The 25,181-nt window shown below is 35.8% G+C and overlaps 3 protein-coding genes across 3 annotated transcripts; all 3 read left to right on the top strand.

Moving 5' to 3' along the window:
• The first annotated feature begins 14,635 nt into the window (after positions 1-14,635).
• LOC121263048 lies at positions 14,636-16,547 on the top strand. Its single transcript, XM_041165831.1, has 3 exons — positions 14,636-14,849; positions 14,962-15,297; positions 15,401-16,547. The coding sequence occupies exons 2-3, from the start codon at positions 14,971-14,973 to the stop codon at positions 16,010-16,012; spliced, it is 939 nt and encodes a 312-aa protein (XP_041021765.1). The 5' UTR covers positions 14,636-14,849; positions 14,962-14,970; the 3' UTR covers positions 16,013-16,547.
• LOC121261983 (putative nuclease HARBI1) lies at positions 16,370-17,845 on the top strand. The gene is made up of 3 exons (XM_041164434.1): positions 16,370-16,903; positions 17,019-17,250; positions 17,376-17,845. Exons 1-3 carry the CDS (start codon positions 16,370-16,372, stop codon positions 17,843-17,845), a joined length of 1,236 nt encoding a protein of 411 aa, XP_041020368.1.
• A 3,419-nt stretch (positions 17,846-21,264) lies between these two features.
• On the top strand, positions 21,265-24,861 carry LOC121263009 (GDSL esterase/lipase EXL3-like). The gene is made up of 5 exons (XM_041165765.1): positions 21,265-21,674; positions 22,852-22,982; positions 23,131-23,364; positions 24,103-24,358; positions 24,528-24,861. Exons 1-5 carry the CDS (start codon positions 21,407-21,409, stop codon positions 24,716-24,718), a joined length of 1,080 nt encoding a protein of 359 aa, XP_041021699.1. The 5' UTR covers positions 21,265-21,406; the 3' UTR covers positions 24,719-24,861.
• Positions 24,862-25,181: the final 320 nt, after the last annotated feature.

The following is a 25,181-nucleotide window of genomic DNA, read 5'->3' as shown; positions in this document are numbered from 1 at the left end:
TAGGTCAGATTAATGTTAACATTCCTGACGAACATACCGGAGGTGAGGGACAACAAGCAGCTTAGCTTGCTTCACATGTGGGTGCTCTTACACGAACTTATGCACCTTTGGCTACAAGTTCATGGCATAAAGTCCTGCAAGATGTGAAAGAGCTTATAAAGAAGCGTTGTTTGGTACGTGATATTTAAATAATAAATTTTTATTAATATTATTTAATATTCTAAATGATAATATCTTTATGTATATACTTTTTCAATGATGACTTCAAACTAAATTTTGGTCGAAGAGAGGAGCGTAGGACTGTCGAAGAGCTGATGTGTAATGCATTCCGCAAGTATAAGGCGAGATGACACGAGCATTACAAGAAGTACAAGAACAGGGAAGATGCACGCCAACATCCTTTTCAGGATGTCCGACCTGAAAAATGAGAAAAATTTTGCGACATGTTTGAGAATCCATCATATAAGGTAAATCAAATGAATTCTTGTAGTTATATTTGTAATTTTTTGCTTGCTAACTTTTACAACTTATATGCAGGAGCAAAGTTCTATAAACAAAACGAATAGATCAAAGTTAAAGATTCATCATCATGCAGGCTCAAGATCTTTCCATCGCCTCTCTCAGAAATTGGTAATGTATTTTTTTTAATTTTTTTTATTCTATGTAGTTTGTTTTTAATATAGACTTTATATCTTAACAATGTATCTTCTAGAAAGAGTCAGACACCAATTTTGATCTGACAAAATTATATGCTGCATCACATACTAATAGTAATGGAGAGTGGACTCATCCCGATGCTTGTGAGAATTATGTAAGTATTATAATTTCTTTTAATTAACCATATTTAAATTATTGTGTCAATATTAATTTTATATGTAGTGTGTAGGATAAAATGGTTGCCCCCCGTGCTGAAACTGCATCAGATCATAATTCATCAACAAGTGATGTTGAAATTTTTACACAAGTTCTGGGTCAACGTTCGGTCTACTTGAGGGGTTTGGGTCGCTGTGTAAAGCCTTCAGGCTCTTCATCATCGTCAAGCACTACTGTCATTGCGTTAGAGAATACAAATTCTATAATCGAATAATTGGTGGCAAAACAACAGGAGTTAGAGGCTCAATTGACGAAACAAGTAGACATGGAGATGCGCATAAAACAACAAGAAGATCAACAAAGAGAGCTGCAACTCCAAATGCAAGAATAACAAAGACAGATGCAGCTTCAAATGCATATGCTTATGCAACAATTCAGGCGTCCAAACAATTGAATTTCATTAGAAGTTTTTTTACATATTGAACAATTATATATCACGTACTGATAATTTTATTAGTATTATTAGTATTTTATTTATTTAGTTCTGACTTATTAGATTAGTATTATTTATTTTGAACAATTTGTAATGTATTTTGGAAATATAAATATCTATTTTGTTTTAAGTATTGTCCAAGAAAATAATAACTGTTCGAACATAGATAAATCGGACACAACCGTTCGAACATTGAAATTTAGAGTTCGAACGGTAAAAAAATTTCGCGTTGTTCAAACGCTTTAGTATAACTAATTCACTATTTGTGTTCGATCATCAATTTTTTTGTTCAAACGTTTCTTCATGTGTATTTGGTCGAATGGACTGGTATTGATTGACCGGTCATGAAATACCCGTTCTAACGTTATTTTCGACGTTCGAACATATTTCCGAGACGAATTTAATTTGTCCCAGAAAAAAAATCCGTTCAAACTCGATCGAATGGTCCAGCTTAATTTCGTTCCAAAAGATATTTTTTTGGATGAATTTGTGATTTTCGTCCCAAAATACCTTTTGGAACAGTTTTAAAGGGATGAACTTGGGACAGTTTTTTTTTATCTCAAAATAGTTTTGGGACAAAATACCAGTCTTTTGGGATGAAACTTTCCGTTCCAAAAGACCTCATTTGTTGTAGTGGTAGCCATTAATCGCCATCAGATCGTAAACATGAGATAAACTGGCACTGTTCCTTTCATTTTCTTCTTCGCCAGTGATACCATTTTACACAACATTCTTCACCCTCGGTAGGTTCAACGTTTGCCAGTACTCAACCCACTGACACAAATAAATCCATGAGCCGACTTCTTTTCCCAAGCGGCAAGCAGTTGAAGCGGTGGAAAACAGGGAAAAAAAATCGGATAAGAACAAAATAATAGGAAATAAAGAAGGTGAAGATCAATATTATCAGCAAACGGTGGGAAACAATAATAAAAAAAAAAAAAAAAAAAAAAAAAAAAGAAAGAATCTGATAGAGCAAAACAATAGAAATTAAAGAAGAAAATTATTCTTATACCGCGAAAGCGGTGGAAAAGGGCAAAAAAGATATTCAGAATCTTGTAAGATGAAGACATGGGAATTCAACAAAATCGTAAACAAATGTTGGACGGAAACACTTAGGGAGAGAAAGGAGAAACAAATACAACTCGAGGGAGTGATCTGTAATATTTTATATAGCATCCAAACGGAGCGAGCACCGATTCCATTACCAATCATTTCACTTTTGGCCTTTATGTAATTTCCATACTTAAATTGAGACGAGCTGAATTTCGAGAACCTGAAAAATCGAAGGTTATCGGCAAAAAGAGAAGGAAAAGCTCTAGACAAGAAGACAAAAAAAAGCTCTCGAAAGCTTAAGGATGGAAGCCTCTGGAGAAGAAGACAAGAAGACGAATTGAAAATGGAGAGTGGGAAAACAATAAGACAAGAAATTAGGAAGACACAACCAACAGATAAAAGGGACAGAGTCGGAGGACGAATTAAAAAACAGGGACAAAAAAAAAATAATAATGTACGACACCTGCCTGGTTATTGGCGCTTATTATATATAAGATATAATATAGTATATATACTATACTATAATATAGTATATATATTATACTATATATTGTCTAGATTACTCATCATGGCATCCATCTCTAATAATCCTAAAAATAAATCTTTTTCTCTTCAATATTCACAAGTAATTGGAGATGATGTCCAAATACACACATTGAGTAAAGAAGATTTTAATAAATAACAAAGAATATCTCGAATAAACGGGTTATATGAAAGAAGAAAATAGTCACAAAAGGTTAGCATTTTTTACAATTTTCAAAAATAAAAAGAGATTATATTGAAGAGAAATATTATGAGCATCTAGAAAAAAAATATATATATATAACTATTATATATATAAATACTAACTATTGAATAAAAGTAACGTTCGAGCGTGGATTTTTTACGTTGGAACGTTAAAATAAAAGTGCGAGAAATTTTTCGCTCGATTTAGGGACCTCTGTGATGATCTGAAACATTTGGACGTTAAAATTTTACGATCGAACATTAGTTTAAACGTTCGAACGCCAAATTTTCTAACGTTCGAACATGAAAATAAAAGTGTGGAAAATTTCTCGCTTGATTTAGGCACCTCTTTAATGATGTGAAACGTTTGGACGTTAAAATTTTAAGTTCGAACATTAAATGACGAAAATCATTGGAAATTTTTAAACGTTCAAATGCCAAATTTTCTAACGTTTGAACATGAAAATAAAAGTGCAGGAAATTTTTGGCTAGATTTCGAGCGCTGTCATAGGAAGATACGTTCGAACGTGTATAGAAAACGTCCGAACGTTATCAGTCGAAAATTTACCTGAGTTTTTTAACGTTCGAACGTCACCTAAAAATTGGGCGGGATAATATAACGTTCGAATGTTCCATCTAAATATTTTGTGATTAAATGAATACACGCACGGGAGGCAACAGACTCATTTTTGTTGTTTCTATCGTGCGCGCAACTAAGCCACAAAGAGAGACGGTGAGGGAGGGTCTTCATGGGTTAGAGAGAGGAGATTAGTGTGAGAGAGTGTTAATTAATATTTTGAAATTCTAGTTTCATTGATTTGGTAAGGAAAAACGTTTTTTCTTTTGAATTTTCTTGAATTTTATGATATTTGTCTTGTATTTTTTTAAAGGATTGGTTATTTTGGCAAATTGGAAGCTTTTGATTTGTAAAAGGATATTGTGAGTGTTACGTATATTTCTAAACTTTAGCAATATGTTTATAAATTTTATACTTACTCTTGAAATATTGTGCCAGTTCAAGGACATTCCACTGTCTTGCTGAAAAAATGGCAATTAAAAAATTATAGTATTCATTTCTTTTTAAGTACTAACATTATCTTTTTAAAATTGCTAATGTCACTTTGTTAGAAACGTGATGATCCTGAAAAATTTTCTCTCATTCATGTATATGCTGCTGCTCACACTAATGAGCGTAATGAGTGGATGAATCCTGTCGCTGCAGATAATTATGAAAGCAATGTTAATTTTGTTAAATAAATTATACAACATATGAATAATTTATTTTTATTTCTTTTTTTTTAATACGTTACTTATTAACGATTATTACCTTTCAAATTATAGGAAAAAATGATGGAGATGCAGCCGGCTTCTGGGGAATCCTCTCCTAGTGACATAGACATATTTATGCAAATACTCGGGCCGCAGTCTAGTATAGCAAGAGGTTTGGGACGATCTATCAAGCATAGATGTTCATCCTCCTCAACCTCAACGACTTCACAAATTAATAATTTTACCAAAGATTTAGAAGCTGCACGGCGTGAGAATGAGTATATGAAGTCGAGACAGCAAGAGTTAAAATCTCTCTTAAAACGGCAATCTCATTTAGAGACGCGTTTGCAGGACCAACAGAGGGACCAGGAGTAAAGAATACGCAATAAAGTCCAAGAGCAAGTGTAGCTGAAAGTGATGGTGCAAATGGAACGTGTTATATCATTGCAACAGAATCGCGGTGGGCGAGGAAAAAAGAAGAAATAAATTTTATCAGGATATATAACTAATTTTAATATCTACTTTTAAAATTTTATAAGACATTATTAGTTGTTAATTGATGGTATGTAATATGATACAATTTGTATGTTTTAAAATTTTATGAAATTAGTATTTCTGATCTGTATGTTCGAATGTAAATTAAAAACGTTCGAACATTGGTTCACATTCGAACCAAAGCTAGAACGTGAATACATAAAATTATACAGTAACATTTGAACGTAGGACTCTACAATCAAACGTGCTCACCCTCAAACAACTTAAACGTTCGACTAATTAAACGATTAACGTTCGAACAAACTTTCGAACGTACCACTTGCATTCGAACGCTTCTTCGTTAACATTCGAAATAACGTCCGAACGTTAAACCCGTTACATTTGAGCATTGGTTCGTTAATGTTCAAACGGAAATTCGAGCGTTGATTGTAATTTACATTCGGACGCATTAATGTTCAAACGTAAATATGATACGTTTGAACTACAATCAGCGAACGTTAACTTCTATCATTCGAACGCCAATCGGTTGGGTTGCCGTTCGAACGTTCAATTGGACGTTCGAACGTTACCTTCTGTGACAGATCTCAACCATTACAAAAAAGGAGAACGTTCGAACGTTAAACCAAACGGAACACCTCCAACCATCACTAAAAATATTTTTAGTGATGGTTCAATAATAAACCATCACCAATTGTTTTATGTGACGCACATTAGGTGACGCTCGTGGTGACGGTTTCAAACCGTCACCAAATATTTTTAATGACGTTTTGGTAATTTTTTGTGACAGTTTCCTATGTCACAAAAGACAAATTGTGTTGTAATGATATATTGTATATCATCTTCAAGAAGTTTTTAAATTTTCTAATACCAGTATTTGCTATATATATATTTTTATGTCCAACATTCATTTTCGAATTCACTTTGACCTTTTAGTTGGGGAATTTGGAATCAAAGAGTTTCTGCCCGCATATCTAACTGGCGTATGCTTCGCTTCAGGTGCCGCGGGATTTGATCCCTTGACATCCAAAATAACGGTATAGAATTGCTCTTTACATATTTTATCTAATTGCTTACACTACAAGAAATTTTACTTTCAGGGATGAAATTTGTTAGGGACGAATTAAATTTCATCCCTAAAAGCACTTACTAGAGACGAAATTTAAATTTTGTCTAAAAACTGTATGAGTTTCTAAATTCGTTCGAATGGATAAATATCCATTCGAAAGGATTTTTTGGGAAGAATAAAATTGTTTAAAAAATGCACAATCGTTTGGACAGGAGAAAATAGATTCAAACATGGAATTAATATCTGTTCAAACATTATATAATCTGTTCGAATAATAATCTTGGCGGGAAATTAATTTATTTTTCCCGTGAAAAGTTCATAACCGTTCGAACTTACATTTTTTTGTTCGAACGGATGATATTTGGTGGGAAAATGTAACGGCAAGGTTGTTGGACCGTTCGAACAAAACAAATATCGTTCGAACATATTTGAACACCATATTTAATCATTCGAACGATTGATTTTGGTTGGAAATTATATTTTAGTTGTTTATCATCGTTAATTTGTGTATATATTTTTTTTCCATTAATTTGTTATCATTTTCAAAATATAAAATACTTGTATATATTATATAATATTATTTACAGTGAGTTAAATATTTATAAATTTATAATTTAATTTTATGCAATTAATTTCAAAATTTTATAGTGATTTCTTTTAACTTTAAAGATAGTGTCATCTTTTATATTATTATGAACGGTAAGTAAAATAAAAAAAAATAAACAAGGTAGCAAACACGAGAAATAAAAACCATACATTAATATCTCAAATATATAATGTTCTATACAACATAAAAAAATAAAATAATCACTAAAACGATTTACTTGCTAAGTAGATCAAAATCCTCTTGTAACGTTTTAATGTGTCCATCGAGATCCCTAAGCTTCTCCATGATCGGCTCAACAAACTCCACAAGTAGAGCTCGTACTTGATCCAAAGTAGCAACAACAAGCTGTATCTCAACACCAACAGTACTAGTACTAGAAGCTGGATCGATCGGCGTTCCACTGGGTTGTTCTAGTGCAGTCTTCCGCAAGTGTCACTTGCTTTTGATGAATATGATCTTGTTAAGGGTCTCCATCTGTGGCGACTTCTGCTCAATTGCAGAACGATTATTTTGGTGTTAGGTTTTCAAAAAACACCAAAATGGGGGATTTCAGATTTGAAATTCATACCCCCCGAAACGGAACCCAAACTCCACAAAAATTGTCACAATAGAATAGGAGACTTACTATTCGAAACCCAAACGGACAAGAAATCTATTCGAACGGTGATTATACTAATATATTTCTAATTATATTACTAATACTAATAAATAATAATACTAATATTACAAAGTACAAAATTAAAAAAATAATACTAATAATAGTATTATAATACTTGTATGTAATATACCTAGTATATATTATAAACACTTAATTATATAGCTACTATAGTGTAAGTATTATATATAGTTACTATATAGCTATAGTTATTATAAGTTATGATAACTTATATACTCATATATGTTATATAATATTATAACACTAACTTTAGTTACTATATAATTACTATTAAAAGTTACGATAACTATACTTATTATAAGTTAGATAAGTATACTCATATAAATTATATAATAATATAACACTAAGTATTGTTACTAGTTACTATTACAGCTATAGCTATTATTTATAATATACTTATACTATTATAGTGTATATATATTTATATATTATAGATTACTATATTATATATTATAGATTATTAATCTATTATATATAATAAATTATTATAATTATATATATGCTTATAAGTATAATAATAATAATAATAATAATAATATTAGTTTGAACAAAATAAAGTCTAGTTTGAACGGACTTTATATTCCCCATTCGAACGCACTTGTTGAATTTGGTTACGGAAATACTCTATGATCTTCTCTACATTTGAAGAATATGCCAAGAAATATTCTGAGTTGTTGGTTCAAACTACTATATTACCCGTTCGAACGTTTGCGGTTGAATTAAATCGTGGCAAAATTTGGCGGCTTTTTCACATTTTCGCGTTCAAATGCGTAAATTTCACGTTCGAACGAGACTTCACAAATTTATAAACTTTTACCTTAAGTTCATTTTCACGCATGTACATCTTTTTCTTTGGATTAGTACAACCCAAACTAGATCACCAACCTCAAAAAGTGTCTGGCGGCGACAATTGTCGACATGAACCTTGTACTTCACATTGTTCACCTGAATCTCCTTTTTGACTTGGTCGTGTACTCTCTGAAGGTGCTCTGCCATCTCCTCGGCCTTGATGTTCAGGTGACCAATCTAGGGGACAGGGACCAAATCAAGGACGCAGGGCAAATTCTGATCGTACACAACTTCAAATAGACTCAACTAGGTATGTAGTTCGATTCTTGGATCAATTGTAAGTAAAATTTCCCTACGATATGATGAGGTCCCACTATTTTGGCCTAATACCCGTCAAACTTCTCAGGAGGTTGCCCAAACTTCGATTCACCACCTCAATTTGCCTGTTCTTTTGGGGGCCCTGTTTGGACTCAGAGATAGTTTCATCTCATCTCATCATTACAACTTTTCCAAATTCTCACACAAAATATAATAAACAATTCAACTTTTTCAAATCTCAAAACAATAATAATTTAAAAAAATAATATTCTAACAATATTTATTCAACTCATCTAAAACCATCTCATCTCATTATCCAAACCAGCCTCTCTAGCTTCGTTCCTAGCTTTTCCCATAAACTCTTCCAAAAATTACTTATAAACTTTGTATCCCGGTCCGAGGTGATAGACCAAGGAACACCATGCAAGCGAGCAATCTTCTTGAAATAAAGGTGGGCAATGCGGGTGGCGTCCATGGTCTTTCTGCAAGCTACAAAATGGGTCATTTTAGAAAATTGGTCGACCACGATGAAGATGGAATCCATGGCTCGTTGGGTTCTGGGTAAGCCTAAGATAAAATTCATACTGACGCCAAGCCATGGAGCATCAGGTACAAATAACGGAGTGTAAAGGCCGGCATTGGTGAGGGTTCCATGCGCTCTCTGGCACACGAAACATCTCGCCACGTATTGTGCCGCGTCACTAGTCAACTTGGGTCGGTAGTAATTTGCGGCGATTAAAACCAAGGTATTTACTCGCCCAAAGTGCCCCTAGCCATGCAATTCTCATATAATGTGCTCTTTCAAGGAATAGTATGGGATACACAACTGTAGGCAACAGAATAAGAATTCATCGTGCAAGAGAAAATCACTTTGCCTTCTCTCTGTTACTTCCTTAAGAATCTTTCCAAAGGACGGATTTCCAGCGTACAAATCTTTGAAAGTGTCAAAGCCCTCCACTCTAGTACTAATGGTGGTAAGGAGTGCCACTCGTTGGTTTAACGCGTCTGCAACCCGGTTCAAGCTTCCCGATTGGTGCCTCAGTGAAAATGTGAACTCTGCAAGTATGCTACCCACTTAGCATGTCACCTGCTCGACTTGTGCTGGCCAATGATGTACTTTAGGGTCTCGTGGTCAGTGATAAGGATGAACTCCCTTTGTACTAGGTAACGACACCAATGCTTTAACGACTGAACTATGGCATAGAACTCTAGATCACAAGTGGAATAATTCATCTTCAACACTGACAACTTCTCACTAAAAAAGGCTATCAGCCGCCCCTCCTGACTTAAAACACCACCAATGCCAATCCAAGATGCATCACAATTGACTTCGAACGCCTTATCAAAATCTGGAAGTACTAAGACTGGTACTTTTGTCATTTTCTAGTTGACTAGTTGAAAATTGGTCTCTGCCTCCTCAAACCGCTAGAAGTCACACCCCTTGAGGCGCTCTATGATAGGGGCAATCAAAGTGCTGAAGTTTTTGATGAACCGGCAGTAGAAGGACGTTAATCCATGGAATAACACTTCTTTTGATTGATGAACAGACTCTCCGTTCTCAACATCTCAAAAACAGCTCGAAGGTGGTCAAAGTGTGATGTTCATGTCGGACTATAAATGAGGATATCGTCGAAGTAAACTACAACGAATTTCCCCATGAATGTACTTGGCGCATTGGACAACCTGAAAGGCATGACCATCCATTCATACAACCCATGCTGCGTCTTAAATGTTGTCTTCCATTCATCTCTAGACCTTATCCTGATTTGGTGGTATTAGCTTTTAAGGTCAATTTTTTAGAAGACCTTAGAATCGGATAGTTGATCCAACATATCATCTAGGCATGGAATGGGAAACCTATACTTCACTGTGATTCTGATGATTGCTTTGTTGTCAACACACATATGCCAAGAACCATCTTTCTTCGGTACCGCAAAGATTGCACATGGCTCATGCTCTCACGGATGTAACCCCTCTCTAATAACTCCACCACCTGATGCTATAACTCTTCAGATTCTTTAGGACTAAGGCGATATGCAGGTTGATTTGGCAAACTCAATCCCGGAACAAGGTCGATCTGATGCTGAATATCCCTCATAGGCGGCAACCCAGGAGGAAGATCTTCTCGCATCAGGTCAGAAAACTCTGCTAGCAGCTATTGCACCTCTGCTAGTAAATTTGGACTCACGTCTGCTGCACTATTCCCACAAGGTAGCAAGGCGTAAATCACATCTTCATGCTCAATCTCCTCTAGAAACCTAGACAAGGAAAGCAGGTTAGTACTAATGGCTACCGAGGTAGGGGTGGTTCCTTCCCTGTAAGGTGCCAACACAATCTTCTTCCCTTTGATGCTAAGGGAATATGTATTCTTCCGCTCGTCGTGAATAACACTGAGATCATACTGCCAAGGCCTGCCTAACAATACATGATAAGCATCCATAGATACAACATCACACCAAGCGTTATCAAAATATTTTCTGCCGATTGAAAAAGACACTAGGTATCACCTATCTACTGTTACCTCACTGGCTTTATTCAGCCACGACAATTTGTATGGCTTGGAGTGATAATCTGTCTTCAACTGTAATTTCTGGATAGCCTATTCAGACACCACGTTCTCACAATTGCCACTGTCAATGATCATCTTGCAGACTTTATTGGCTAATGTGCAGGTCGTGTGGAAAATATTGGTTCTCAACCAATCATCCCCTGAATCACCCTTGGGAGTCAATTGATTCTTGCAAACGACAAGGTCTTATGGCCATAACCATACAACACGTCTTCATCCTCATCATCATCTTACATAGGCTCTCCAATCTCCACAGTTTCTTCTATCACGTCTTCCTCAATCAGGAGATTTTCGCCTTTCTTATTAGAAGGCTTCCTGCAATTAGTCGCTCTATGCCCCTGTTCACCAAATCTAAAACATATAATATTAAAATTATAACTCTGACCATGTGGTGATTGCTAGGTGAGACGAGGTTCTTCAGGGCGAACTGCTCGGCTGCTTTGATCGCTTATGATCACTAGCCTCATGTTCTACTGCTTGTCCACTACGAGTGCACGTTGGTATGCTTCAGAAACTGTGCACAGCGCATGAAGGTTGAGGACATCTTGCAGGGACTACTGTAATCCGCCCAAATACCGCGCCACCTTTTTTCTTTGATAGATCATTCCAGACTATCAATTGATAGAACTCTTATGTGTAATCATCAATCGATCTCATGCCCTGCCTCAACGAGTGAAGTCATTGAAACAGAGTTTGAGTATAGCCAAAAGGAAGGAAATGGCCCTTCATCCTCATTTTCATCTTCTCCCAATCAGTGATCTTGGTCTTGACCTGCCTGTCTTATGATCGCCTCAACTACTCCCACCACGCAGATGCTCTACCCTTGAGTTTGATGGTGACCAATTTCACTTTGGCATGATTTGGGACTTCTTTATAATAAAAAATATGTTCCATTTCATTCAACCAATCAATGAACCCTTCAGCCTGTAACGTACTAGAAAACTCGGGCAGATCTATTTTGAAACCGAGGTCCCCATGACGCTCCTCCCTACCACGGTGCTCCCAAAATAGAGCACGGTTGTGATACGAGTTTTCGAAACTAGATTCAGACTCTTGGTCATAAATCTGACCCTCTAGGTTTTGCGCCTTTATATGCTGGGATAATTCTGCTATTTGCCTCTACAAATGTGCAATCATCACGTCCTGTACGTTACAATTGAGGGGAAGGACTTTCTCATTCGGAGCATGTCCATGTCGACTACGACCTCTACCTCCAGCCATGCAAACTGATGATAATTCACCCTAGGAAAACGCTACAACTCTAATGTCAACTGATGCCGGAACAGAATAGGAGATTATTCTGATGACTAGTTAAACAACAGAAGGTAGAGATTGAAATTGAGAAAATTCGTAAACAGAGAGAAACTCTAAGATAAACACTGAGATTAAGGTTTTACTACAAAAAATAAATCAATCATCTTCTGAAGCCCATAAGTCGGGCTTAAATAGCTAACAAATAACGGAAACACTGTAATTAAGGCCAAACAATAGAATAAGAAATAATATAACTATGACTAAGCCCCGGTTTGGATTCGAAGGTGACTTCGAATATATGAGGTATGTGAGGATGATTTCGTACGGTAAAGTGGTCTGTCAAACCACACTCATCTCAGAGCAAACTCTTGCATAAGACAAATGTGATTTATGACCGTTGCTTTTCAGCTTTTTCACTTTTGACTGTAGGCAACTTCACATCGAGTGTAATGGCTCTGAAGGCCCTCCCACCCACCCTTCACCCATTCGGTTCAGGCACAATCAGCGAACACGCAAGACACGAATCGCCCTCATCGAAGCTCCTCAGGCTCAGCGGTCATCTCCGCGCAGACCTCGTCTCAACTCTGGGTAGTGATACTCCCTGCCATCATCAACGCCAGACCGAATGTTAAGAGCCGTTTATCACGGCTTGAATGCAGCAGCTCATCTCCAATCTCCCGTAATAGGCGTGTTCGAAGGCAAGCCGAGTTTCAGAAGCAACAAAATTTCCCATGGCCAGAGGCAACTCAGGGAGGTCAGTCGCGTACAAGTCTCAGTCCAAGCAACCGATTTGATGATCTTCCATATCTGGTAACCGTACCCAATCACGTCCCCCTTCCATTACAGAGATTCCCCTGCCCCTGACCCAAATGCTGCGACCCTTTGTCTAGGGTTTTCATGATACATTCGCATCAAACAGTGTAGATTTAGGTACGTGGGAACGTGGGATTTTACATTAGAAATTGATTGTGTCCCCCTCACAAATGAAGGCCACAATTCTGAAAACCACCAAACACCCCACCTCAAGAACTCGATTCCACCATAAGCACCTTCGGGGTACCCGTATCACCACCACGGCTCCAACAACACGATCCTTCCAAGTATGTGTATCTCATCTCAATTCATCTACTACCGTGTTCCTTATGCGAAATGTGTAAATTTGAGTGGGCATTACTCTTGTTTTTTGAACATGAATTTGACCCTAATTTGGTTCGGCTTGTTGTTATTGACCGAGATTAATATGAGTTGAACAGAAAGCATGTTATCCTTAGATTAGATGAATCGAAAACTTTCTTTACTCACAAATTTCCGTGGATGCGCCCGAGCCTTTTATTTTTCCCCCATTTTTGGGACCTGAAGCAAAACAAACTTATATATATATATGTATTATGGGATGTATCATGCACTTTCATTTTAGTAGCTGTCAAACCACTTTATTTGATTCGCATGAGCTTATACAAATTTAGAATAATGAAGATACTGGAGCTCTATTCCAACTCTCCAGGACAGTTGAACATTGCCTTTATTCCCCACGTATTGAACTTGCACAATAAGATTGTACAAATGAAATTGATCCCCTAGTGGTTTTTGGCCTGTAAGTCTCCATTGAAGAGAGAATCATGGTTTATAATTTATAATTTGTCACTACCTTGATGTGCTTTAAGCATATTGAATTATGTTTATATAGTGTTTTTTATTTTTTTTATTTATGGTATCATACATAAATAATATAACATTTTTCTGTGTTCGAATGATCTTTTTCCTGCAAATTACATATTTTTCCTTCACCTAGCAACTTATAGCAACTTACTTTCTATCTATCTAAAGTTTACATAGTGCTCATTCTCAATATATGAACGTGAATCACAACAGCCATTCCATCCTTGACTATGAAGACAAGCACACAAGAAAATGGCCATAACAACTTGACCAAAAAATAGACGTGCAAAATTGAAAGTTTTAACTTTAACTTGGTAAAAAAAAAAAAATACCCATGTTGGAAGATTATTCATTGTTGGCCAATTAAAAGGTACCCCTCAAGGTAGAAGACTCCGTGCTTGGCACTTCACTGGTGCTCCGTGTGAGTATCTGCACTGACCACAGGGTGTGCATTTCTCCAACTTCACACTGTTTTCCAGTGTACAAAACAGTGTGACTTTGTAGTTTGTAGTTTGTATGAACATCTTGAGACTTTTGAGTGCTACAGAGCTCACATATTGGAGCCAATGGCTGCAGTGATAGACCATCAATCATTCGCAATGTTTCCTTCTCTTCAATATACTTATTAACAAACAAGTTTCCTCTCTTGAATATACTTAAATAATATCTATAGTACTCACTCATTTTACAAGCATCTGTTTAAATTCTTGTTTTTATCCTGACATGTCAAAAATAATATAACCAAAAAATCTGCACCATGGGAATGCCTATATTAATTTGTATCAGCTTTCCTAATAACCAAAAAATCTGCAATTCTTCCAAGTTTGTTAATTTCTATCATGGCCCTGTGTATTTATTAATGTTATGTTTCTGGGGTTGTTATTGTGGTACGCATGTAGTTGAATGTGGTAGTGGAGTGTTTCGATTTTTGTCAATTCTCCTCTACTACTGTTGTGTACTTATATATAACAAATATATATGGGGATTAATAAACTTCCGTCATCCATGTTCCCATAGCGATACTCATTACGCTCATCTGCTAGACATCAGCCGTATCAACAGGTATGGCTCATTTTTAATTCCGGGTCATTACTCATATTAACGCATATAACGTAGCGTAGTTGACATGAATTTTTTTTTTTTTTTTTTTTTTTGTCTTATATTACCATTTTAGCTATTTGAAATGGATGACCCAGAAGACACGAGCCGGGATAATGTGCTTTGGGGCGATGCCATGGAGGAGATATTCATCAACATGCTCTACCAGGACGCCCTTCAAGGTAGATTAAAGGGCGGAAAGATAACGTTTAGAGAGCATGGAGTTTATGCACAACGACTCACCGCTGTTGGGAAGAAAGTGTTTGACGGGAACCAGGTTCGTGGAAAATTGACGAGGTTGAAGGGGATGCAGCGCTTGTTTACCGATTTGTTGAGCCAAACTGGTATGGGTTGGGATCCCGACACAAAGACAGTAGTCGCGAGTGACAAGTGCTGGGAAAATGCCATTAGGGTAAAATTTTAATTAAAGTTAACCATCTTTATTGCACCAAACAGTACGTTTGAGCACTCGATGTCTGATTATTAACTGGGTATGTTTCTTCTGTAATTGTTAGGTTAAATCGAAATGGGGGAGGTTTCGTACTTTTGGCTGCCCAAAGTACGAGGAGTTGTGCACCATATTTGGCGCTTCAGTTGCATACGAGACTATGCAACACGCATCAACACAGCTACCCGCAGATAGCGACGAGGAGCGGCGCCTGGATGAGGAGATGCGAGCTCGACGCCCTCCCGCACTAGGCCATCGACAAGGATTGCCCATTGACAATGATGGCTTTATTGACTTGATGGGGATCGGGTCACCTTCAGTCGATGCAGTGACACAATCATCACGTAGGCCGAAGACAAGAAAGAAGAGCGATTTTGAGGTGCAGCTTTCTGAGGCCGTGGAGGAGGTGAAACTGACGCAGAGAGCGAGGCGTAAACGATATGAGGATCAAGAAGCTGTGGAATCATCGAAGCGCAGCAAAGAGTCACAGCCTAGTGATGGGACCAATGGGGGGTATGATCCGATTAATCATTGTGCGACATTGCTCAGCGAGCTTTCCCCGAGGTTGGAGTCATCCCAACTTGTTCGCGCAATTAAGGAATTACTAAACCCAGATATGCGACAGTTTTTCTTGTCCTTGAATGCTGCAGGGAGGGACGATTGGGCCCGTAATTATTAAAGTAGGCTCATTTTTAATTGTTAGGTTATATTTTCGATGGCATTGTCACCCTTTATTTTTCATGAGACCATTTGTATTCCTTTGATGAGTTTATAAACAGCTACTTTTCCAATGTGGGTTGTCTGTTTGATTTGTTGTAATCTCATCGAAATGAGGACGGATTATGAATGCCCTGTTTTAGGCTCTGTTCGGATTATGTATGATTATATTGGATTATGTTTAATTATTATATGGTTATCGTAATGCCCCCTTATTATTTTGTTAACTTGAGAGAGATTATTTACAACTGTTGTAAAGATAAAATGTACGAATTAACCCACTGTGCACAATGGGAATTGGTCAGCAGGAAGCTACTCGATGAACGTGAATCGAGATGCAGATGATATGTTCCCTAATGTGTGTTGGACTGATAGTAGTGAAGATGACCTTGCAATTGATGATCTTGAGACACTCGCATTTCTTGTGAGGGCTGGTAGAGAAGCACAACAACAGCTTAAACAGCCACAACACAATATTGGATTACGGGGACATCAATATATTTTGGAAATTTTGAATGGGAATCCAAGAAATTGTCGCGAGTTATTCCGAATTGAGGTTGATGCCTTCCGCGCATTATGCAACTTGTTACGTTCAAATAATTTTTTGAAGGATACTAGAAAAGGGCTGACCGTCAAGGAACAAATAGGCATGTTCACATCGGTAGTGGCGGCTGGAGACGAACAACGGATTGTGGGGCAGCGATTTCAACATTCAACGGAAACTGTTAATGCCCATGTAAGGAACGTTATGAAGGCCCTGTGTAGGCAAGGGACACATCTTATTTACCCAACTCACACATCTGGGGTGCACCCAACAATCGCAGGCAATCCGAGAAATTATCCTTGGTTTGAGGTAAGTTGTTTATGGTAGATAATAAAATATAATTATGATTATATTGGGTCATTGTTTTGTAAATTACTTGAACAGTATGGAATCATATGTATCATGTCTGGTTCTTCGTTTGCAGGGATGCATTGGTGCAATTGATGGGACCATGATCGACGTTGTTGTACCTGCAAAGGTGCGTGAGGCATATCGCAACCGGCATGGCAAAGTTGCCCAAAACGTATTGTGTGTATGTGACTTGGACATGAAGTTCACATTCCTGTACACTGGTTGGGAGGGAAGCTCGCATGATGCACGTGTATTCATCGATGCATTGTCTCAGGGCCGCAACGCATTTCCAATGCCTCTCGATGGTAAATATTTAATATTATATAATTATTTTTGTCTAAAAAATTTTGGGTCTTTATATCTGCTGTTGTTAAATCTGTGGGATTCGTTGCTTGGGGCCTGATTATCTCAGAATGTTAATGGTTGACAGGTCATTATTATCTAGTCGATTCGGCGTACCCATGTACTCGAGGATTTATGCCCCCTTACCCTAGAGAGAGATATCATAGAAGTGACCGTCAGGGTCAGCGGGGATTTAGGGGGTATAAAGATTATTTTAATCATCGTCATTCATGCATTCGTAACGTAATAGAACGTACATTTGGGGTCTTGAAATCACGATTTAGAATTTTAAGACTCATGCCTGGTTATAAAGTTGGGAGGCAAGGGGATCTGATCATGGCATGTTGTACGTTACACAATTTTATTAGAATGACGAGCCCGAATGACTGGTTGTTCGAGGAGTGGAGAGATATGGAGCTCAGTCCAAGCGGTCGTGCATATAGCGAGGCCGCAATTTCAGGAAATCATCCTGACATGACCGCCAAATCAGCCCAAGCTATGGCTGCAATTAGGGATGACATTGCCAAACGTATGTGGGAAGCTAGGAGTGGTCATTGACTTATATTGATAAATATTGACATTATTATCAATATAAGGGTGTAGTTAGAGATTCAAATGTATTACAAATTTGATTTTGGTCTGGCAATATATTACTAATCTATATAGATAGGGAAGTTTGTAGCAAATTTATTTAGAAATATGGTTGCTAATATTATAAGCTATATACGTAAATTTAGTTTCATAAATGATTGGTCGATATGTAAATTTTATCGTACACAAATTTACAAGGATTGATTTTATAATTTAATGATGTTATTTTCCTAATTGATTATCACTGACTATAATTGAAAATTAGAGGTAGGCAAAATGAGCATTACTACGGTGAATATGGGAAACGAATTTAAGCACAGCTATTTGAAAAAAATTATTTTATATATATTAGTATTATTTAACGTTTTTTTGCAAACAATTACAATTAGGATTTTTGAATAAATGATTATTATTATTATGGAAATTTTTTTGTAAAATTTCATTAGAAAAGACTATTGTAATCTAAAAATTTTTATTATTCACTTCATTAAAAAAAAAAAGTACCTGGGTAATTTATAATTTATTATTACTTCTTTATGAATAATTTATAAATAACATTAATATAAAGTTAAAACCATATCAATTCATAAATAAATTACAACTATTTATAAATTATTTCAACTCATCTCATTACTATTTATAACTCATCTCAACTCATCTCAACTCATCTCACTACTATTTATAACTTATATCAACTCATCTCACTACTATTCAAAACTCATTTCAAATCATCTTAAATCATCTTAACTCATCTTCGAATCCAAACGACTCCTAAAATGTAGACTAAGAATCCGGAGTAAAATCGTAACTAAAGATAAATATTACCATAAAAGAAAATTAACCAAAAATGAAAGAATTGACTAAAATTGACGTTTCTGAGGTAAAAATGGCTGATTTTAGGGTCTACAAGGGGCCCACCAAGTGAAGCATGGTGACCATGACATGCGCGCCAAAGAGAGCTTTCCGGATTGGGGTCATATGCACGATTCTGACATTTGTAGCCAAAGTTATAGTTAAAATACGGATGTCGCCACTTTTCCTCACCTAACCAACCGAGGGATAAGCCTATCACCCAACCGAGAGATAAGTCTCCTCGCCTAAGTCTTTATCTCTTCCTACGGTGACCACGATGTGCGCGCCAAAGAGAGCTTTCCGGATTGGGGTCATATGCATGATTCTGACACTTATAGTCAAAGTTATAGTTAAAATCCGGATGTCGCCACTTCTCCTCGCCTAACCAACAGAGGGATAAGTCTCCTCACCCAACTGAGAGATAAGTCTCCTCGCCTAGGTCTTTATCTCTTCCTGCCTACTTAAGTCTCCTCTCCCAAATCTATCACTCATCACCCAAATCTATTTCCGCCTACTTTGCACTGGTCTACCTTCTCGAAGTAGTCCAATGCTTTTAATGTTGCATCTGTCAACTGAGCCTCATCGGTCTCGGATTCAGACTCAGATCCGGATCCCCCTACATTAGCAAGTTGCCTTTGTTTGGCTCCATTCTTCCCCACACATTTCCTACAATGCAACAATAATCCTCACTTTGGCAAGAAGAAACGTATTCTTGCTGGGACTCGCTCTGGGAAGTTGCACAATTTGAGCTGAACACTTCGTCCAAAGGCTACACTTGGAAATAACATGGTGCCCAAACGAGCAGTGTTTTGGCTTCTTTGGAATTGGATTTACATATTAGCTTCAAAATATGATTTCATTTAGGCGATTTAATTTGAATTAGTCCTAAATCAAGTAGACTTTTATGCCCTTTTTCCATCGCATAATTGATTTAATTGGCTGATTGAGATTGATTCTAATCGATTAGACTGAATTAAGCTGTCAACTCCAACCTAATAAAAACTATATTTATTTTTAAAATTGTGTTTTAGAGAGAGATTCATTACTTTTGCTTGGCTCATCAATAGAGAATTAAGGGGAAAATGGAACACGTGATCATGACACAACAGATAATCTAAACATGCAATTTATCCATTGCAAAACAAGTTTATAATGAATTAGTAAATAGTTTTGTGATTTTACTTCTAATCATTTCCCTATTTTCAGTTATTTTAAAGTGTATTTCATTCCACTGTTCGATCGATAACCGATAGAATAGTACTGGGCTTTTAGTTCCATAAAAAACATTATAGTATTTGAGTTAATGATGATGCATTTATGTTCGAGACTTCGAGTATTGAAACGAAATGCTTTAATTCATCAATTTATTAAAATGATGCATTTAGGTTCCATCACTTTAATTCATTGCAGTGATCAAATGCATGGTACTTCAAATGTTACACATATTTATATATTAATATATTATATAGAAAATTTTATTTATAAGTTGATAATGAAGTGTTTATTGGATATAATCCGATTTGAAAGAGAGATTTAAAAATTTAAATTTTATAAATCAAATCTTATTGAATTAAAATAATATGGATGATGTGATGTTCTATACACTGACTTATAAATATGATAACTCATATATCACTTCGGTAAAAAACTATAGTGAAGTGATGACTCATTGGTATGATAATTCCATTTATCTCCCTGCATATAGATTAATAATCCTAGTGGAAGCTCCCGTCCAACCAATTATTGATCGGTGCACCGAGCATTTGCATTTATTTCGTTTCAGCTGTCGGTTGGGAGTTTTGTGCATTTTAGTCACCATATAGAAATTATTATCCTTCTCAGGTTACGTCTTTTCTTATTTATGCACTAAATTCCTAACTGCATTTTGATTGATTGGCTCCAAATCAGATAGCAGGATTTAAAAAAAAATATGTGATAGAAAGATAGGGAGAGAAAAATAATTAATTAAATATGTAATTTTTAAATTTATAAAAATTTTTGAAAGTCATTATAGTTAAATTTTAAATATTAAGAATTTAGCTAATCTATTGTGAGTATATTTTGATCTCTAATAACTAAATACTCAATAAATTTAACTTTTAACTAATTCATTGAAGATGTTCTTTAATGACAAGTAATTGGGAATTGACCTGATAAGATAAAATATTGTAATAATATGATAAAGATAAAATCATCCGGGGCCAATCTTTCTTTCCATGTTCGCAAAAAGTACTTTTTGCTTACGATCAAGATCGTTAGAGTAAAAAAAAACTGTTAAAGTTGTAAAATTAGGCAGGTCCAAGTTTAAAGAGAGACAGAGTGTAGGTGTTTATATTTTGAGTAATGTTAGGTTTAAATTTTAAATAAATAAGTTTTATATAAATTTTTTTTAAAATACCCAAGTCTTATTAATAAAAAATAATTTTTTTATAGTTTTTTACGAATTTTATAGGATTTGGCTATTTGAAATTTGTACAAATTTTCATTTCTCTTATATTTTTTAGTCCTGCATCAGCTTATTTACGTGTCAATAAATCACAAAAAAATAAGCCTGCAGGCTGTAGCAGATATAAATATATGCGTCATCGGAACTCCCTGGCCAAGACTGAGAAGTGAGAACTAACACAAGTTGAGAGCAAGCAAGCAAAGAAAACACTGCACTTTCTCTTCTTTAAAATGTCGTCTTCTTCTTCTTCTTCTTCTGTATTGTTTACTCTGATAATTTTTTCTGTTCTTTTCTGCAATTCCAAGGCTGTCATACAGCTGCCACCGAATGAAAGCATTCCAGCAGTTATAGCGTTTGGTGATTCAATCGTGGATACGGGCAACAACAATTACCTGAAAACTCTTGGTAAGTGCAATTTCCCTCCCTATGGGCAAGATTTTAAAGGAAAAGTTCCCACAGGCAGATTCGGGAATGGAAAGGTTCCCTCAGACTTGATAGGTACGTACGTAGGTCTCTCTCTCTCCGTTTCTGGTACTCTTGTTCCCCTTTTGCTCTGTTTTGTATCTGTAGCATGTTATTGTTTGAATTGCCATATCTGAAGGGTATAAATGTCGAGATAGTACTTCAAGAGAAAATTACACTGATTGGAACTTTATTAGTTACACATATCCAACAAATGAACAAATGAAACCTATCACATCAACAATATTAGCTTTCAAACAACTTTATTTTCTAGGTTTTAATATCAATCTTATAAAAAGTGGCACGAACTATTTTCAACCAAGTAAACCAATTCAGAAGATAAGCTTAACTAGATTGGGTTCAATTCTAGATCCATGCGATTTGTGCGACGTTTCTGATCATGATATAACCGTTTATGAACCTTCCTCCATAGTTTTGCGCCGGGTCATGATCTTCCTTCAAATGCGTCGTTGATCCACTTTTTAAAGTTTGAAGAGACATTTATTTATTGTTATTAATATTATTATTTTGAGAGTTTGGAGAGACATAGTTACAACACGTAAGCCTTAATATAAGTATCATGTAATGCTTATAAATATATGCGTTATGGGAACAACCGTACCATTCCCTGCAAAAAGCAATTTCAACCGAGTCGTATAAATTACCTAAATTTTTATCATCTCTAGGCTCTAGCTAGTTACATATTTTGATGTAACATATTTTAGATGAATTCATCACGTGTCAACCGAGTCGTATATATAAATTACGTGTCCAGCGACACCTCCATATATGAAACCAAAATCATACTCTGTTGCCATAACCCCACAAACCAGTTGACATCCCCATTTATAATTAATGGTCGGATTTCAAAGATTATATCAAAAAAGAAAAAAAGAAATTAATGGAGGCATGCATTTAAGTTGATATATCGATCGTGGTTGGCAGTTAAGTGGATAGGAGTACCTATCATGGGTGGTTCTGCCCATTTATAAATCTATTGTCCCAAAGGAATGACGTTGACATTTAACACAAAATAAGAAAATTATACTGATTTCGTCATGTCCTAATTGATCTCTTATCTTCACGTCATTTTTTTTTAACCTTAATTTAGTCATTTAGTTTTCATGCAATCAATAGAATAAATATTAACTAGACGAATAAATTTGAATAAAGTTCACTAATTAATTAATTATTGTTTCATGCACCTTTTCAGCGGAGGAATTGGGAATAAAAGAGCTTCTGCCAGCATACTTGGATCCACTTCTTCAACCTCAAGACTTGATCACAGGAGTATGTTTCGCTTCAGGTGGCTCAGGATATGATCCCTTGACAGCCAAACTAGCGGTACTTTTTTCTTTTTAGGTCCATATATATAATTTCATCTATATTCATGCATGCATGCATGATATGCTTGATTCGTTCATACGTATAACTTCCACCATTAATTCTTTTTTTTTTTTTTTTTCCTTACTTTTGACTGCAACAAAAACAGTCAGCACTATCAATGTCCGATCAATTAGAAATGTTCAAAGAATACATAGCGAAGCTTAAAGGAATTGTTGGTGAAGAGAGGACAAACTTCATCTTGTCAAAAAGTCTATTTCTGGTGGTAGCGGGAAGCGATGACATTGCCAATACATATTTCCTTAGTCATGCACGGGAATTGGAGTACGATATCCCTTCCTACACGGACCTTATGCTCGACCAGGCTACCACATTCTTTAAGGTAGCAATATTAATTCCATCATGCATATATATTTCACTTCTAGATCATGATCTGTACGTATATATATATATATATATATATGTTATCTGTCTAATTTTTAATGTATTAAATTATATATTTGTCACACTTAAATTACAAGCAGCTAGGTGGCTTCATATATATCTTTTCGAACATTGTCTATTTTCCTCATTTATTCATTGGCATAATTAAATTTCATTTTGTTTTATGTTAAGTGGAGAAAAACCGGCCGGTTGTATATGATCGATCAATTCAATATTGCGAAAAGATTTCTCTTATAAGTTGGTGTGAATGGCGCAGTACCTTCCAAAACATTAATGGTAGGAGCTAATTTGCAGAGGCATGACGAGAATTTTGTTCTCTACACCGACTTTAATAGCACATGATCATTCTAATTTTCTAAAGAAATAATGTTTCTATGCCGAGTTATTATGATTCGATCTACATGCAATGAGTTTTTATTAAATCAAATATTTAAACTAGTCGGACCGGATTTATTAGTTTATAAAGTTTATATCAAAATTAAGTTGAAAATAGGGACAACACATATTATACTTTTGCTTTCTGCATTAATAACAACTACATTAATAAATATTATAGCTTTCTGCGATTAATGGCATGCATGTAATTAAGAAGAGCTAGCTATAAATATTCTTTCTAATGTGATATCAAATGGGTTAAGATCAATAGAATTGATAAATTCTATACAATATTTTGAAGGAAATATATGAGCAAGGGGCACGAAGGATTGGAGTACTGAGTGCACCGCCGATTGGATGTGTGCCGTCACAAAGAACTCTGGCCGGAGGAATACTGAGACAGTGTTCGGAAAAGTACAACCAAGCAGCAAAACTGTTCAACATTAAACTGTCGGCAACTCTGGATTCCCTTAACAGAAACCTACCCAACAGCAAGATGGTCTATCTTGATATTTACAGCCCTCTACTCGATCTCATTGAAAACCCAAAAAAATATGGTAAACAAAGAATATTTTTCGTTCATGACCTAGCTAGCTAGCCAGCTCTTGTTTCTGGCTTTAATCACGTCCACGCATGCATGCATGCTACCCTCTTAATTTGTCATATTTTTTCTCATCTTTATTTAATTATATATTGATTACTCCATTTCAATATATAATTATGCAGGTTTTGTGATTGCGAATAAAGGATGCTGTGGTACAGGGAATATAGAGGTATCTATACTATGTAACCCAGCGTCTGCCACCTGTACAGATTCATCTAATTTTGTTTTTTGGGATAGTTATCATCCCACGGAAGCAGCATATAGAACCCTTGTTCGTATAGTCCTCGAAAAGTACCTCAGTAGCTTCTTCTGATCGGATGGCAACCCAGGCATATAATGCAGATCAGCTTATTCAAGTTGAAATCTTCCACCAGTCTATTCTGATTGGTCCGTTAATTTCCTTCCATCAACTGTAATATTTTATTTATAGAATAAATTGAAGAACTCATCTGATGATCAGAAAGAATAATTTCCTGTATATTGTATTTGTATCCAAAGTATGTTTGACGCGCATGGTAATTTCGACCAAAAGAAATTGTTTGTTCTCAAAGTATATAACGGAAGGTGTCAGCAAATTAAGATCCATGAAGGCCAAATACATGGCATTACGAGTAATTATCCACAATCGGGATTTTAATTAACAATATTTAATTTATTTTTAACGTGCCTGGGATTTTTAATTATGTAAATTTTAAATTGTTTTTTAATGAAATTTCATAATTAATACCTGTTGAGGGAAAAATGAGTTAATTGGCATATTCTTGTGAAAACCTATG

This window comes from Juglans microcarpa x Juglans regia, chromosome 4S (assembly GCF_004785595.1).
Source record: "Juglans microcarpa x Juglans regia isolate MS1-56 chromosome 4S, Jm3101_v1.0, whole genome shotgun sequence".
Taxonomy (NCBI): Eukaryota; Viridiplantae; Streptophyta; class Magnoliopsida; order Fagales; family Juglandaceae; genus Juglans; species Juglans microcarpa x Juglans regia.
This window is presented reverse-complemented; position numbering and strand designations above follow the sequence as displayed.

Coding starts and splice junctions, on each gene's coding strand:
- LOC121263048 (XM_041165831.1), top strand. CDS start 14,971: ATGGATGACCCAGAAGACACGAGCCGGGATAATGTGCTTTGGGGCGAT. Junction 15,298..15,400: donor GCTGGGAAAATGCCATTAGG/GTAAAATTTTAA, acceptor TGTAATTGTTAG/GTTAAATCGAAATGGGGGAG.
- LOC121261983 (XM_041164434.1), top strand. CDS start 16,370: ATGAACGTGAATCGAGATGCAGATGATATGTTCCCTAATGTGTGTTGG. Junction 16,904..17,018: donor GAAATTATCCTTGGTTTGAG/GTAAGTTGTTTA, acceptor CTTCGTTTGCAG/GGATGCATTGGTGCAATTGA. Junction 17,251..17,375: donor ATTTCCAATGCCTCTCGATG/GTAAATATTTAA, acceptor AATGGTTGACAG/GTCATTATTATCTAGTCGAT.
- LOC121263009 (XM_041165765.1), top strand. CDS start 21,407: ATGTCGTCTTCTTCTTCTTCTTCTTCTGTATTGTTTACTCTGATAATT. Junction 22,983..23,130: donor CCTTGACAGCCAAACTAGCG/GTACTTTTTTCT, acceptor CAACAAAAACAG/TCAGCACTATCAATGTCCGA. Junction 24,359..24,527: donor TGAAAACCCAAAAAAATATG/GTAAACAAAGAA, acceptor ATAATTATGCAG/GTTTTGTGATTGCGAATAAA.